The following is a 16,756-nucleotide window of genomic DNA, read 5'->3' as shown; positions in this document are numbered from 1 at the left end:
TAAATTTGTGTTTGATGATGTTTATTTTATTCAAAGTTTTAATAAAATGATGAATTATTAAATTTTAAAAATATAATGATTTATATTGTTTAAATTAAAACAATACTTCAAGACTTCTTATGTAGAACCGTAGAAGCAGAATTACCTATTCATTTAAGAGAAATAAGGAAGCTTAAAAATAAAAATAAAAATAAAAAATTTTGGGCTCATGAACTCATGGGCTTTCAACTAGAGAACACAAAAAAAGAAAAATTATATATTATTCTCTGTCTATATAATAGAAGTGTATAATATATCTGATACAATGTATATATTCGGAACCCAAAAAAAAAAATTGTCCCAATGGTATTGTAAGAGAATATGTTTATAGAGAAGTTACCTTCTATAGTCCACTAAAATATAAATTGTTAAAAAACTTGCCTCTAGTAGAAAAGAAATTCAGTTTGAAAATAAAGAAATTAATTGTTTTACATAATTCAGTTGTTGGATAAGATAAGAATTTTAAATAAAAAGAAGTAGTTTTCACGAGAAAATTTTATTTTCCCATGTCGTGTTTTGTGTGAGAAAAGTTTTGGGGGAAAGTAGCCTAATACGGGAAACTATATTTTCTATTACGATTCTTTTTCCATCCATCCAAACTCTAAAAAAAAATTAAAAATTTCTTCTTTCCTTTCTTTTCTAATTGATTCCATCTAACCAAACGAAGCCTCATTTTTCTTTCCTTTTTAAAATTTTTGTTAATTGTTTATCATTCTTAAACTACTCATTGATTGACATATTATTTTAAGTTATTTTTCTTTTTTATCTCTTAATTTATAAAATCTATATTTATTGTCGTAATTATTAAATATTTTTTTTACACTTGCTCCCATGAATTTAATTTCTGGCTCCGCCCTGCTGACTCGGAGGTTGGGTTGATAAAACTTATAATTGGGCTGCAGTCGGGATAATGATCTGACTTAAAGGGCTCTAATTAGGTCCTAGTGGGCTGCATTCTCTGAGTATTGGGCCTAAACCGATTCCCGAGGCCCTAGTGTACTCCACCAAGTACAAAAACGAATCATGTCAGCCAGCCCACAATTACACACATTCCAGAATTTCTCGCTCTAAGCTTACAGAGAAGGGAGAGAGAGAAAACGAAGAGGGGAGAGAGGGGGAGAGAGAGAGTTTGTAACGAAACAAATGGACTTCTCCGAACAAGAGGTAGATTTATTCGGAGAAGAGTACGACAACGACGACGATCAAAATAAAGAGAACAACGAAGAACAGAGTCACCAATCATCTTCCTCTGCATCCTCTTCCTCCTCCTCTTCCTCATCATCTTCGTCTAATCGTAGCGGCGGCGGAGAGAGCAGTAGCGGCGGCAGTGGCAGTGGCAGTGGCAGCGGAAGTGGTAGCGGCAGCAGCAGCGGTGCAGAGGAGGAAGAACAAGATAACGGGGAAGTGAGGTCTAATTACTATCGTGAGGAAGATGATAAAGATCTGTTTGGGTCCGATAACGAAGAATACTGTAAAACCCCTGCGACTAGTCCTTATCTAGTGCCCGGTAAATTTATCTTTTTTTCTTGATGGTTGTATTGAATTCTGGTTTTCTGATGGGGATTGATATTTCTGTTTTTTTGCCTAATTCTTCTAGTGGGTTTGCTTTAGCAGTTCCTGATAGGTTAATAATGGGATTTGAAGCATACCCTTTTTGTTTTTTGCAATATCTTATAGTGGGTATTTGCTCATGGAGTTCCTGATCGGTAAATACTGGGTTTTGACACATACCCACCTTGTTTTTATTATATGTCTCCTTTTCTTCTTGGTTGAATTTATGTCTACTCATGGCTCGTGATAGAGCAGAATGGCAGAGAATTAGTTATTTGGCAGTTTTTGTATGGTTGGGGAGATAGTTGGAGAGATTACTTTGAGCTGTTTGTTGGTTTAATTTGAGTTTAACAGTGGCTCTTCTAAACTTATTTTGTAAAACAAAAGTAACTATCACTTGATTATTCATATGTTTAAGTTGCTTGGTTGGAGTTAAATTAAGGGCCAATGGAATGAATATAAAGAGTAAATACTATTGAGTTCCAAAACCTCCCTACAACCAACCAAACAAGAAAATGAGAGAAGAAGAAAGCAACTTTTTTTTTTTTCCTTTTCCCAAATACGATTTTTAAGGGTATTCTTGTTAACATTGGCATTGCGATCAACAATGGGATGATTACTAGATATGTTGTTGCTCTGAAGTACAACAGTGTAAGACAAGATCTTTCAGTGTTTGATTCAGTATATATAACTATCTAATTCTTGAACATGTGTATTTTATATTTGTTCTTGCAAAATAGTCTTAAATGTTATGTCATCTTGGTACCTTGGAAACTTTGAATCTATCACAAGAAATATTGGTTAGGGAACTGTTTTCTCCCCCTTCCCCCATCCCCCTTTCCCCAAATGTCACTTGCCTCACTCTTCAAATTTTTTTATTTTTTATTTTGACAGTTTTGCCTCCAATACGTAATACGAACAACCACACTAGAGGGGGTTTTGGGCGTGGTCGTTGGCAAAACGATAGAGGAGCTGGCATCCTTGGTCGACCTGGACCTTATCCTCAAAGGCAAAACTTTGGGTATGGTTCAAAGTTTTTTAATGGTCGTCAGGATGAACGATTTGTTTCTGAACTAAGGCTTACAAAGAGTGAAGAGACATTAGCAAGAAAATGTATAACAATCCAGGAGGTAAGAATGTTTTTCTTTTCTTTTTTATTTATTTCTTTTTTCTTTCAAGTATTCTCAATGTTGCTCTACCAATGAAATGTGTACAATGTTACAATACCTTGGTTCATTATCTCTCTTTTGGTAGGTCCCACATATGTTATTTAATTGGAAATTTTTTGCTGTTTTGCTACCTTGTTCATTGTAATGGTTAAGAGAAAGTGATAATAAAAAGGAATACAACAAGTGATGGTTCAAAGAGTACGTAGATTGGATCGTTTAAATTTTTGACTGGTTTATTTTGGTCCTGATGATTTAGTTGGGTGTGACTAAAATGCACCAATCCACCACCTTGAATGTGTCAGCATGTTGGTCAATAATCCTTTCGGACTGCCAGATGAGCACATATAAATATTCTTTGTTATTTTTCCATTACAAAATTTTGTTTTGTGTAATACATCTATTTGGCATGTGATGCAGCCATCTGAGCTTGCTTGTTATAGTCGTGGGGAAGATGGAGATGTCTCCTTCAATGATAGTAGCTTGGTAAGCCTTTCAGAGATTTATTCTGCTTTAGAATTTTCTGTTTCATCTCTTCATAAGGTTTTTAAATCTAGATTAATGTTGTCCTGATTGTTAGCTCATCTGCATCATTCTTCATAATGTTAGAGGCTTTTTAAGCGTCTTATCACTGAAGATGTTGGAGCAGACTTGAATGAAGGTTTTGATACTTTTATTCCAAAAAAAGGTATGCCTTGTGATTAAAAATGCTACAACAGTGAAATATATTACTTAAGCAAGTATGCCTACTATTACAGTTTAGTTTTTTTTATGGTTTATGTGTATGATTACTGAAGAGAGTCAATGCTGTGTTTTTTCTCCACAACAGATTTGGGCTCTCAGGGTTTCGGCGACCTTCTCGCTTGCATCAGAGACAAAAATATACCACTTCAAAATATTCACTTCGTTGTAAGATTTGTGCTATATTTCTAGCCTTTTTGTGCATAAGGATATGCTTTTCATTTAAGGTTACTAACTTCAGGTTGTTCCTTCCCCCCCTTCTTTTTTCTCCTCCTTTGATATCCTTGTTTCTCTTGGCAGACATATCGTAACAACCTCAATAAGGTATGTGCTGATCCCTTTGAATGGCTCTACTTACTTGTAAAAAAAAAAATTCTCATGATTAAGTGGACATCTACTTGTTTCATCTTCTCAATCAAATTCCAATGAAGTTCATTGGAGTCTGGCAAATTCTTTTTTCCTTAATGACTTATGATTGAACGATTCAACCTGTGAACCACTTCTGTTTTTGGGATATCTAGTTTTGCACATCTGAAAATAATGTAATAATTTTATCAACTGGTGTTGCTAGCCTCATGGACCAGATAGTTCATCCAAGTGTTAAATTTATGAGCATTTTGATTCTGTGAATCACTGATAAAGTGATAATTACAATTTGACTGCTCTTGTTTATCTGCAGATATTGCAAACTGCCTATATCAAGCACGAACCTTGGGAAATGGGGGTGCATAAAAGGAATGGAGTAGTCTATCTTGATGTGCATAAACTACCAGAAAGGCCACAGAGTGAGTTAGAACGTCGAAGGTACTAAACTATATCTATCCTCTAGTTTTGATTCTTTTGAAAAATAGTGCTGCCTAGTTTCTGTTAGAACATTGAAGGTACTAAACTATATCTATCCTCTAGTTTTGAAAAATAGTGCTGCCTTAGTTCAAAAGGAAATGGAAAGATATCAAAGACGTAAAATATATGTTGCAGTGTTCCTAGATGCAATTTGCAAAGGAAAGCCTAGTAATCTATTTTATCAGCATAACATGATAGGCATAGATGTTTTGTTTTGTTAGGCAGGATTTGAATGGATTTCCTAATTCACAGTGAGGAATTTTAATTTATCTATAGGGATAAGAAAAATAAGCAAATTACAGTTTGCTCACTGCAGCTATCGAACACCAAAAATCCTTCACTGGGAAGGCCTTACTAGGAAAAACTACATTAAAAGTAATTTAAAAGATATATATATTTATAACTTATCAAAAAAAAAAAAAAAAAGATATATATATTGTTTTCTTTTTCCTAAAATTAAATAAAGAAGCTGTTTCACTCATGAATTAGTTGCTGACAATATCTCTGAAGTCATTTAACTATATCTTTTTTCCTTTTTTAGAAATGCGATGCTATTGGAATCATATTTGGAAAGTTATGATGATGATTATGATATCTAACAGCCAGTTATAGCATGAGAATTTCTCCTTGTATCTTGAATTCCATATTTGAGAGAGATTTAATTTATGACTTAAGGAGAAGTGCTTTATTATTGATTGGTTAAAACAAGATTAGAGAGGATGATTGATGGAAAATACCCAAATGGTAAATTTTTGCTGTTAAATGCTGGACTTTTTCAGTCCTGTATGTTTTTCTACATATGAATTGTATTTTGATAAATACTTGAGCATTTCTAGAATTTTGGGGTTATTTATGGTGTTTGATATTTATGAATTTGATGTAAACAATACTTTGATTAATTATTTCGGTTTGATGATGTCATGATCATCATATCCTTTTTGTTGCCTTTCTCTCAGTCTTGTTTTGTTGAATTAGATGTTATTGGGGATACTGTTTTGAGAGCCTTGCCACTCTAGGAAGCGCTGATGGGGACCGGATACAACAAGTTGATGCCAACGTTGAATTCTGTTCTGTAATTAAAACTAAATTAGGGGCTCATCGTGTTTTGATGGGTGCCGAAATGGATTGCTGTGATTTAACTGACGATGGGAGGAAGTTTTATGTTGAGTTGAAGACAAGTCGCGAGGTTGGGATGCCTCCTGCTGGGCTACATCCTCCTTTTCATTCCCTAATTTTTTTTTTTTTTTTTTGACTTCTTATAATTTGCCTTCTATATATTTACAGTTGGATGCTCATACTGAGGAAAGATATGAGAGGGAAAAATTGCTCAAGTTTTGGGTACATTTCCCTTCCTATATGTCTATCATTTATTATTGTTAGTCTTGATCTGCAGTGTGTTGGCATTTATAAATGTGTCTCCTAATTAGTAATTGTTTCAAGATTGACGTGCAAAGTCTGCTTGATCTGGTTGTGGAATAAAAGAAAAGGTAGGGTCAAAAAGGAAAGACAGAAGAAGAAAAATGCACACAACAGATATCAACTAAAATGTGACTTATCCTGCAACTGATTGAATTTTATAAATACCAAATGCTTCGTGTTTTGCGAAGATTTTCTTTTTGAAATAAATAAGAGTTTGTTTCATTTATTGTTTGGCAAACAAAACTGTCAGGGAATCGTCATTTCAGATCCTATTCAAGACGTGTGCTTATGTTTTTAGATTTTTTTTTATCTATATAATCCCTAATTATTAGGACCCAGCGGCACCAATTGTGTTGCTTTCCTACTTTTGTTTTTTTTTTTTAAATAAAAAAAAAAATGGAGTGTATGCGTGTGTGTTTGGCATTGTACTCGGGGCATAACTACTGTGCAGTCATTTTGAAATATCCATATGATAGAGGAAAATATGTGGAAAGCATCACGGATTTTCTAGTGATCTCCCATGCTCATGTCATCTCATCTTTGCATTGGTACTTTATGCACTTTGAGTAGCCTTGTTGCGTGGTTTAGTTCTCCTTTTCCATGTAACAATATTGACCTTAGATGAAAATCTATGTTAAAGATGATATTATTTTCCCTGCTAGACATAAAATTCATTTGTCCAAATTGCTCAATTTATATTGGTTTATTTGGAAAGTACAAAGTTGTGAAATTCAAGGGGTGTCTCTCTTTGTGGGGTGCAGTGTCTAAAGGGTTTTTATAGCTTATTGTCTGATATGATTAAGAATTTGTTAGGATGTTTAATATTTGTTTCGCTTCATGATTGGTATCCATCTCTTTTTGTTGTATGATTTACAGATTCGTATTCTAGGTTCTGTAAGTAGCAGAATTCTTTATGTTTTTCCGTAAACCAGTAGAGTTACATGCTTACATAAGTTAAATTTATGTGATTGTGGTACCATTTATGTGCTTCCTCTTCCCAATTATTGTTCCATTAAGCTTTTTCAGTTTCCAAAAGGACCAACTTCCAGCCCTCTCTTAAGCCCCCACCTTATTGCAGTACCCTTCAGACTGCCCTGTAGATCCGTAGTAGTTCTTGCACCTTTACTAAAGAGTTCATCTCCCATTCTCCGGAAATACACAGTCAGTAGGGGAAATAATAGTGAAAGATTACACTACCTTTTGATTACTTGCATGCAATATTATCTTTTAAGCTACCTATTTTAGTTGCAACATCAATATGTTTAGCTTCCGTTTGAGAGTAATGTTATTTTGCTTATTATATATTTTGAGGTAGCGATTGCCATTTTTTTTTATTAAAAAAAAAAAAAAAAAAAAAAAAAAAGGAGTGATGTAATTGACCACGTTCTTAAAAGTAAGATTGGTTCAACATGGAGGAACCTAAAGCCGTACTGAACTATAGTGTGTTGAGCATTTAATGTTAGTGTCTCCATGCCATCTCCTACCACTGCAACCAAAAAAGGAAGTTGAGAATTCATTGATTTGAATTAAGTAATACTTTAAACTCAACGCTGTCCACACGGGACACTTCATTTCCTTCTCTTTTATGTCTCTTAACAGATTTTGAATTACTACCACACAGCTAAGTTGCTTTTTAACATGTTTTATCAATCATTTTCAACTTATAATGGTATGTTTAATTAGACCAGCCATACTTTATGGCACAGAATGTTGGGCAACTAGAAAACAACATATGCATAAAGTGAGTGTAGCTGAAATGCAAATGTTTAGATGGATTTGAGGTAAGACTAGAAAGGAGAGAATTAGAAATGACCACATTAAGGAGATGTTTGGAGACTTAGAGTAGCACAAATTGGAGATAAAATGAGAAAAATCGGTTAAGATGGTTTGGACATATTCGAAGAAGACAATCACATTGAGGGGAAGAGGAAGACCAAAGTTAACATGGTTATAGTTAGTAAAGAAGGATATGATAGCATGTGGTTTGACTGAGGCAATGGCATTAGACAGCGGAATAGAAACATAGGATTCATGTAGCCGATCCCAAGTAGTTGGGAAAAAGGTTTGTTGTTTTGTTTAGTTACGATGATATTTTTAATTACATCTATGACATGTGGATGTCTACAGAAAAATATATGCATTATGTAGGGATGATTTCACAACGTTCTCATTCGCACACTTTTGCTTGGACTTCAAAAGGTAGGTTAGAAAAGTATTAAGGCACAGTGGGGTTACTATGCCTATGAAAGTCTTAGTGCCCTTCATACTTGTGCACATTAAGATAATGTTACAATTGGCATGCTTCTTAGTGCATTATGCCACTTCTTCAAGCGTTCTCCTGCCTTTTGTAATTATTATGGGATTGTCAGTATTTCTACTTTTGCACTTCAGAATTTGTTGGGCAATTGGCGTTTTGTATTTAAAAATATTTATTTAAGCTGACTTTTATCAAAGGTTTGTTGTGTGAATGGAAATTTTTTTAATCATTTTATATCTTTGACCATTTTTTTGCAGATTCAGTCATTTCTAGCTGGCGTCCCTTATATTGTCATCGGATTTAGGTAAATCCTCTTTGCCATTTAATCAATTCTTCTTATTGGAAGGAATATATTTTAGCACCTCGAAGGCTTGAACACGACAGTCCTCTCTTCCTCCTGCCTTCCTACCCCCCCTCCTGTTTTTATTGTGACCCAAAGATGTCTTTAGAGACATATTGGTTAAGGCAGAGGAAAGATTGGATTGCAAATTTATTACATGACTATTGGAGAAGGAAATAAAATTTGGTTTTAAGTCTGGTGGTATTTTTGGAATGATAATTGAAACATTCCTGACCAAATTTATGCACCGTGTTGCCGTGATGCAGAGATGATGGAGGACGACTTGTCCGCACGGAGAGATTAAGAACCAAAGATATAACACATAGAGTAAAACTGAAGAATTATTGGCAGGTACATCATGTTTGTTACAACATTTGTGCAAAACAGAACCTTTGTTTGATTTCTCAGTTGTATTCATAGAGGTGGCATGCTGATGTTGTCACCTAAGTGGTGGGGCTATATGTCCATGTTGTCCTCTACTATTGACACAATATCATTAATTTGCCTGTTCTGTCTGTGTGAAATGGTGAGGTTGCCCTGTCATACTGTATTACACATAATTTGCCTTCATCTGTGTATCACACACGTAAAACCGTCAGCGTCAACTGTCCTGGATACTGAAAGTATAGAATGAATTAATTTGAATGCTCCTATTCACCGTGGGTGCTGAGAGGGTGAGACTGTAGACTAACTAATCAATTCAAATGCTCCTCTTTATGAAAAGAGAAAACTAATGCTCTAAGTAATTTAGATGATTATGTGATATGATAATCTTCTAATAATCTGTAGACATTTAGACTTGCCACATACACGACACTCACTGTCTGGAATATGATAGCATAATGCAGTCAGCGGCTTGCAAGTTGGCTTCACTCAACATATTTCGTGGTTCTAATGGATATTTTGTCCTGACCCTTTACAGGGAGGAGTGTGCCTGGCATTTGCTGATGAGGTACTATGCTGGCTCTACGGGACTGTCAAAGAGAGTGAGATCCTAACCTTCTCTACTCTGTTCGGTTTATGAGGATTTAGATGGAAAGAGAGAAATTCTAGAATATTGCAAGTCGCAACTGCTCTTCCCGAGTAGTTGAAAGATTTAGACTTATCGTCTCTTTCTGTTATCAAACAAACACTAATGCTCTCGGATAATTAACCTGTTTCGAATTGTGTGGCACAGATGAAGACTACATATTGCAGTTCGCACCACCTTTCACCCGTTTGGAGCTTTTGCAAGCACAATCTTGCCCAGATGCGATTACCAATCATGTTGAACAATTATGAGGAAACCCGACTAATTATATTATATAAATATTTGATTAAAAGAGGGAAGAAAAAAAAAGAGGCATGGGAATATTTAAAATTTTATGTTAGATTTTATGGAATTGAATGTAATTTTTGTTGTATTTTTCTAGATAAAAAACATGCTCCAATTAGATTGCAAGTACTGTGAGTTACCTGCATGGCTTTGTTAAGATCAACATAGCCTTGTTTTATCAATTTTTACAGAGGTGGCCCAGTAAATGTAAAATTTTTGTTCACTGAACTCGTTATTGAAAAGGAAAAAATATATGATTTTTTAGTGATAGATATATTTACTTTGTTTACTATGACCATGCATATTTACTTTTTGAGTGTCAAGGAGCGTTCTCTAACAAAGCTTTAATCTGATCTCCATTTTTTTTACTTGTTATCCGATATTTGTTGGATTATATACTAGGAAACTATGCAACATTTAATTCTGTTCCTACTGCATTGGGGACACAAAAAGGCTTCACATTTCAGTTCCAAAGAATGCCGTGGTTTGGAACACTTTTAGAATACAGTAATTTTGTAATTATTTTTATTAGAAGAATGTAATTTTAATACAATTTTAAAATCTATTACAGATCAATTATAAAAAGAATATAAAATTTAAAAAATTAAAAACAACAAATATCTTGATCTAACTCCAAATTAGTGATGATAACAAATGATAATATCCAATATATATATTTATGTATTATCATGTCCATGTCAAGCAGCTAGCTTTAAAGTAACATATCATCATGTCAAAACAAAAACATATAAATTAGGTATAGTCCTCTATATAGTTTATCGAATAAACAGAGGGAGTGGTAAATATTGTCCTCTCTATATAGTTCATCGAATAAACAGTCACTGAATAAATAAAAAAACTAAAAGACCAGTGAGATTTGCTCAACATACATGGTAAGAAAACAGTTGAGATTTAGAATAAAGTTGAATTGGTGATCAAGTATCAGTTACAAGATGGCATGTCAATAGAGTCACAATAAAACTGCCAGTCCTCCAAGCCATGGCATTTCAATATGCTCAGCTCAGATCACGGTAAAAAATTATATTCAGAATTTTAAATTGTTTTTACCCGTTGACAATTTAAAATTCTTATAGTGTTGGATTCAGTATGTTTATCTATTTAATTCATGAACATTGTCTTGTATTTGTTCTTGCAAATTAGTCTTAGATGTTGTGTCATTTTTGTTCCTTGAAACTTTCTGTCTAGCTCATCACAATAAGAGCTTTGCTAGCAATAGTCGACACCATCAGTGGCCTATTTTGATTGGCTAGAATCAGTCTACGTGAGCATGCTCACATGGGGCCAATTTTTTTTTTTCTTTTTAATTCTCTTGTTTTACGACACACACACCTTGAAAAGAGAATTTTGACTTACTGAACCGATTTTTGCGTTTTCTCCATTCCTTTAACTGGTCATTGAACTTTCTTATTAGTTAGGGAACTATTTTCTCCCCCTATGAGGCAAATAATTTATGGTGACTTGGTATCTAGTCAGATTAATGTAGTCAAGTGTCTAGTGAAAGTAGTAATTATGGTGTGGTAATCCAAAACTGTCCCTGGAATGGTAAAAGTCGTTCTTTAATGTTTTGTGGTATTTTGAAAGTCATTCAAGAGAAAGTAAGGGTCAATAGTAGTCTACCAAACCAAGTCTCAAATCAGTATTGTTTTGAAATATTATCAGTCAGTCCTCTATTTTGCTTTAGAAATCTAGGCTCCGACTTTGATTAGAGTAACCCTATTTTTTTACTGCTGTAAGAAGACTTCTGTTTTATTATTTCTGTTTGCTTCGCCCTTTTCCCAAATGTTACTTGCCTAACTCTTCAAATTTTGTTTGACAGTTTTGCCTCCAATACGTAATATGAACAACCAAACTAGAGGGGGTTTTGGACGTGGCCGTTGGCAAAATGATAGAGGAACTGGACCTTTTCCTCGACCTGGACCTTTTCCTCAAAGGCAAAACTATGGATATAATTCAAAGTTTTTCAATGGCCGTCGGGATGAACGATTTGTTTCTGAACTAAGGCTTTCAAAGAGTGAAGAGACATTAGCAAGAAAATGTATAACAATCCAGGAGGTAATAATGTTTTTCTTTTCTTAATTTGTTCTTCATGTTCCTTTTTATTTATTTTTATTTTTTTAATTTTCAAATATTTTCAATGTTACAATACCATGCATGTTTCATTATTTATCATTTGGATACGTCCCACATATATTATCATGAATATATAATTGGAATAGTTTTTGCTGTTTTGCTACATTATTCATTACAAGATATAGAAAACATTGAAGACATTTTTATTTTTTTAATTTTCAAATATTTTCAATGCTGCTCTACCAATGAAATCTTTACATGCAGCATCATGAATATATAAATGGAATATTTTTGCTGTTTTGCTCCATTATTCATTACAGATTATTTTATTGGTTTTGTGTAATACATGTATTTGGCATGTGATGCAGCCATCTGAACTTGCATGTTATAGTCGTGGAGGAGATGGAGATGTTTACTTTGATGATCTCAACTTGGTAATCCTTTCGTACATTTATTTTATATGTGTCATTCTTCATAATGTTAGAGGCTTTTTAAGCGTCTCGTCACTGAAGATGTTGGAGCAGACTTGAACTGAAGGTCTTGATACTCTTATTCAGAAAAAAGGTATGCCTTAGCGATTAAAAATGCTACGACAAATGAATTATATTAATCAAGCATTCATACTGTTAGAGGTCAATGTTCTGTTTTTTTCTCCACAACAGATTGGGGCTCTCAGGGTTTTGGCGACCTTATATCTTGTATCAGAGACAAAAATATACCACTTCAAAATATTCACTTCGTGGTAAGATTTCTTCTTCTGCATAAAAAGAAAATCCCCTTCTGTGAACAATACATCATGTTCTGTCCATTTCGGAACAGGTCCTACTGTTCCACTGGAGAGGATTCGGGTCCTTGTTAATAAGGACGTGCTTTTGATTTAAGGTTACTAACTTAAGGTTGTTCCTTTCTCGGCAGACATATCGAAACAACCTCAATAAGGTACGTGCTGATCCCTTTGAATGACTTTAGTCATATCTACTTGTTTCATCTTCTCAATCAAATTCTGACGAAGTTCATTAGATTTTTGCAAATTCTTTTTTTCTTAATGACAATTTGATTGAGCGATTCAACCTGTTAATCACTTCTGTTTTTTGGTTTATGAGCCTTTTAATTGCTCTTGCTTATCTGCAGATATTGGCAACTGCCTATCTTAAAAGCGAACCTTGGGAAATGGGGGTGCATAAAAGGAATGGAGTTGTCTATCTTGGTGTGCATAAACTTCCAGAAAGGCTACAGAGTGAGTGAGTTCGACCGTCGAAGGTACTAAACTATATCTATACACTTGTTTTGAATAATAGTGTTGCCTAGTTTCTTACTTCAGAAGGAAATTTAATTTTTTACTTTATGGAGAAGTTCTATATTATTGCTTGGTTAAAACAAGATATTAGAGAGGATGATTGATGGGGAAATACTGAAATGGTAATTTTTTACTGTTGAATGCTCGACTCTTTTTGAGTCCTAATACATATGAATTGTATTTTGATAAATACTTGATTAAGTAATTATTTTGGTTTGATGCTGTCATGATCAACAAATGATTTTGTTACCTTTCTCAGACTTGTTTTGTTGAATCAGATGTTATTGGGGATACTGTTTTGAGAGCCTGGCCACTGTAGATGGAAAAAGAGCTGATGGGGACCGGAAACATCATGTTGATTCCAACGTTGAATTTTGTCCTGTAATTGAAACTAAATTAGGAGCTCATCGTATTTTGATGGGTGCAGAAATTGATTGCTGTGATTTAACCGACGATGGGAGGAAGTTTTATGTTATTGAAGACAAGTCGCGAGGTTGGCATGCTTTCTCATCTTCATCCTCCTTTTCATTCCTTAGTTTTAATCATCATTTTTTTTTTTTAACAGTTGCAGGCTCATACTGAGGAAAGATATGAAAGGGAAAAATTGCTAGGTCGATGCATGCTCATTTCCTACGAGTAGCTTTATGTTACTCACCCTTACGATACTGGGGCATATTTCAGGTACAGGATACAAGATTGGAGATTGCAATTGCTTGGGTTTATTTTATTTATGCATGGGGATGCATGCCGCATTGTTCCTCATTTCGATGTATTTGATATGTATGAGATGAGGCCGGCGTTCCGAAGAGTGTTTTAATGAGTAAAGATTGAATCTTTGAATGAAAATACCTCCGTAAGTTTTGGGTAAATTTTCCTTCCTATATGTCTTTCCTTAAATCATTTGTTATTCTTCATCTGCACTGTGTTGCCAATTATAAATGTGTCTCCTAATTAGTTATTGTTTCGAGATTGACATGCAAAGTCTACTTGATGTGGTTGTGGAATAAAGAGAAGGTATGGTTAGAAAGGAAAAGGCTGAAAATGAAAATTGCACATAACAGATATCAGCTGTGCTATGACTTATCGTGCAACTAATTGAATTATATAAATACCAAGGGAAGAGGAAGACCAACCGCCCATTCTTTACCAACTCTACCGACGTTAACTTTTTTTTTTGCAGATTCAGTCATATCTAGCTAGTGTCCCTTATATTGTCGTCGGATTTACGTAAAACCTATTTGCTATTTAATATATTCTTCTTCTTTCTTATTGGAAGGAAGGACTATATTTTAGCTCCATGAAGGCTTCAACACCTGACAGCCCCCTCTCCTGTTTTAATTGCGACTCAAATATGTCTTTAGAGACATTTATTATGGCAAATTAAGGATAGTATTGCAAATTTGTTACATTACTATTTGAGAAGGATTGGAATTGTAATTGAGACTTCTCTGACCTAATTTTATGCACAATGTTAATGTATGTTGCCCTGATGCAGATATTGGCAGGTACATGTCGTTTGTTGCAACATTTGTGCAAACCGAACCTTTGTTTGGTTTCTTAGTTGTTTTCTTAGTGGCTATATGTCCATGTTGTCGTCTATGTATTGACGCAATCTTGTTAATTCATCTGTTCTGTCTATGTGAAATGGTGTAGTTGCTGTGTCATAAAACCGACAACTTCAACTGTCCTAGTTTCCGAAAATATAAAATGAATTAATTTGAATGCAAATGAACGTTTATAAAAATAGAAAACTAATCCTCTTAGTAATATAAAATGATTATATGATATGATACTCTTCTAATGATCTGTGGACATTAAGGACGTGCCACATTTTCAAATGACACTGGCTGTCTGGTTTGTTAAGGTAAGATAATATAGTCAATGGCTTGCAATAATGGATATTTTGTCCCAACACTTTACAGGGAGGAGTGTGTCTGGCATTTGCTGATGACGTGCTAAGCTGGCTCTACGAGACCGTGAAAGAGAGAGAGATTCTAACCTTGTCAACTTTGTTGGGTTTATGAGGATTTAGAGGGAAATACAAGAATTTTTTTAAGATCATCAGAGCCTTGTTTTATCAATTTTTTGCAGTGATGGCCCAGCAGATGAAATTTTTTGTTCACTAAACTCCTTATTGAAAATGGAAAAATATATATATATTTGAGTTATATTTTTACTTTGTTAGCTCTGGTCGTGTTTGCATACACTTTTTGAGTGTTGAGGAGAATATACTTCTCTATCAAAGCTTTAATTTATTCAAGATTTCCCAAATCACTTTGTAACACTTTCAGAGTATATGAAGTACGAAAGCTGAGTGTTGTGATTTGGAACACTTTCAAAATTCGCTGAATTATTTTTTATTTATATAATAATGTGTTATGTTATTATTTTTTATGCATTCTTACTGTATTTTAATTTTATTTTTTTTGAGATTTATTGTTTCACCACGTCCGTATCCATGCTTCCTAGCTTTTTTAATCACTAAGTTGCAATGCCAAACATTTTCGTGACAAATCTTTGGTAAGTAATTTTTTTACTAGAAGGCAGAATCTGTTGATAAGAGAATCCTTAGGGAGTGGTAAATACTGTCTATATATGATAATTTGGTACATGTACAGAAATAACAATGAGATTATATATGACCCTGCCTCGTATAGATAACTTGGTATCTATAACAAAAACACATCCCAAGTTGGTCCAAAAGTGCAACATGAAGATTGTTTTTAGGTCGCTTTTCTTTCTTAAACTAAGTTGTAAGAAATATTGATAAATGACTCCAAGGTAAAGAGAGGGGGATATATATTTATGAATATATATTTTTTAAAATCAATCCAATAAAATTATTATGAAATTAATTTTGAATCATGTTACATAATTTAGCTGATTAAGCCAACATTATAAATCCACTACAATATGATTACTTAATATATTTTATATAATGTTCATAATATGATGTCATCTTTGTTCTCTATTTTTTTCTTCTTTTTTTTCATTTTCCTCTGCCTTCCTTCATTTTATGAATTGATTGGAAACACTAAAACATTAGTTAGCATGAAGCATATAATTAGTTTTACCAATCATAAGTCTCAATTAAACACCCAACAATATATTAATATAATTTCACAATATGTTTAATATATGCCTCAATTGAACATCCAACTTAATGGAAAATAAAACCAGAAAAGTTAAAGTCCACGTCATTTATGTCCTAGCTGGTCTCAACTCATTTATGGCCTCATACATCTCATCTTCACTAGCCAAGAGTAGTTTTGGCATTATATTTCTTTTAATTAATTGACTTTTGACTTTTTAACAGTTAATTAACAAAAAGGGGTGTTAGGGTAAAGTTAACCAAACCTTATGCAGGAGGTTTAGACATTTTTATCCACTAATTTAATCTTTGAGCAATATAAACAAACCTGAGGGGTGCCACAGCATTTAACCCTTTTTTTATAGTCGTATTGCACTTAACCCATTTTAATACCAGTTTCTATGCCCTTCATACTAGCATCCTTGTAACACATTTAAAAATTTATTTTAGTAACTCAATAACACTGCTTATTTAAAAAAAAAAAATGTAGTATTGCACTTTGCCTTCAATTTCTATAGGTTTTTTGTGTTTCAACATCTTATTGAAATATATACATTTAACTCGTGAATCTCGGCTTTTGATGGTTAATTTTATTGGAATTTTGTA

The 16,756-nt window shown here is 33.8% G+C and overlaps 2 protein-coding genes across 2 annotated transcripts; both read left to right on the top strand.

The window, feature by feature from the left end:
- The first annotated feature begins 1,096 nt into the window (after positions 1 to 1,096).
- LOC132283268 (NAD-capped RNA hydrolase DXO1-like) lies at positions 1,097 to 9,941 on the top strand. Its single transcript, XM_059785201.1, has 13 exons — positions 1,097 to 1,546; positions 2,485 to 2,720; positions 3,177 to 3,242; positions 3,366 to 3,444; positions 3,586 to 3,665; positions 3,798 to 3,821; positions 4,177 to 4,301; positions 5,316 to 5,526; positions 5,625 to 5,678; positions 8,274 to 8,320; positions 8,623 to 8,707; positions 9,279 to 9,342; positions 9,534 to 9,941. Exons 1-13 carry the CDS (start codon positions 1,183 to 1,185, stop codon positions 9,635 to 9,637), a joined length of 1,539 nt encoding a protein of 512 aa, XP_059641184.1. The 5' UTR covers positions 1,097 to 1,182; the 3' UTR covers positions 9,638 to 9,941.
- Positions 9,942 to 11,528: 1,587 nt separating this feature from the next.
- Positions 11,529 to 14,770, top strand: LOC132281488 (NAD-capped RNA hydrolase DXO1-like). The gene is made up of 6 exons (XM_059783188.1): positions 11,529 to 11,744; positions 12,131 to 12,196; positions 12,894 to 13,003; positions 13,338 to 13,552; positions 14,555 to 14,564; positions 14,713 to 14,770. The coding sequence occupies exons 1-6, from the start codon at positions 11,529 to 11,531 to the stop codon at positions 14,768 to 14,770; spliced, it is 675 nt and encodes a 224-aa protein (XP_059639171.1).
- Positions 14,771 to 16,756: the final 1,986 nt, after the last annotated feature.

The sequence above is a fragment of the Cornus florida genome, unplaced genomic scaffold, assembly GCF_030987335.1.
Source record: "Cornus florida cultivar Cherokee Brave unplaced genomic scaffold, ASM3098733v1 CherokeeBrave_3.0.0_Hap2_Chr11, whole genome shotgun sequence".
NCBI classification, from domain to species: domain Eukaryota; kingdom Viridiplantae; phylum Streptophyta; class Magnoliopsida; order Cornales; family Cornaceae; genus Cornus; species Cornus florida.
This window is presented reverse-complemented; position numbering and strand designations above follow the sequence as displayed.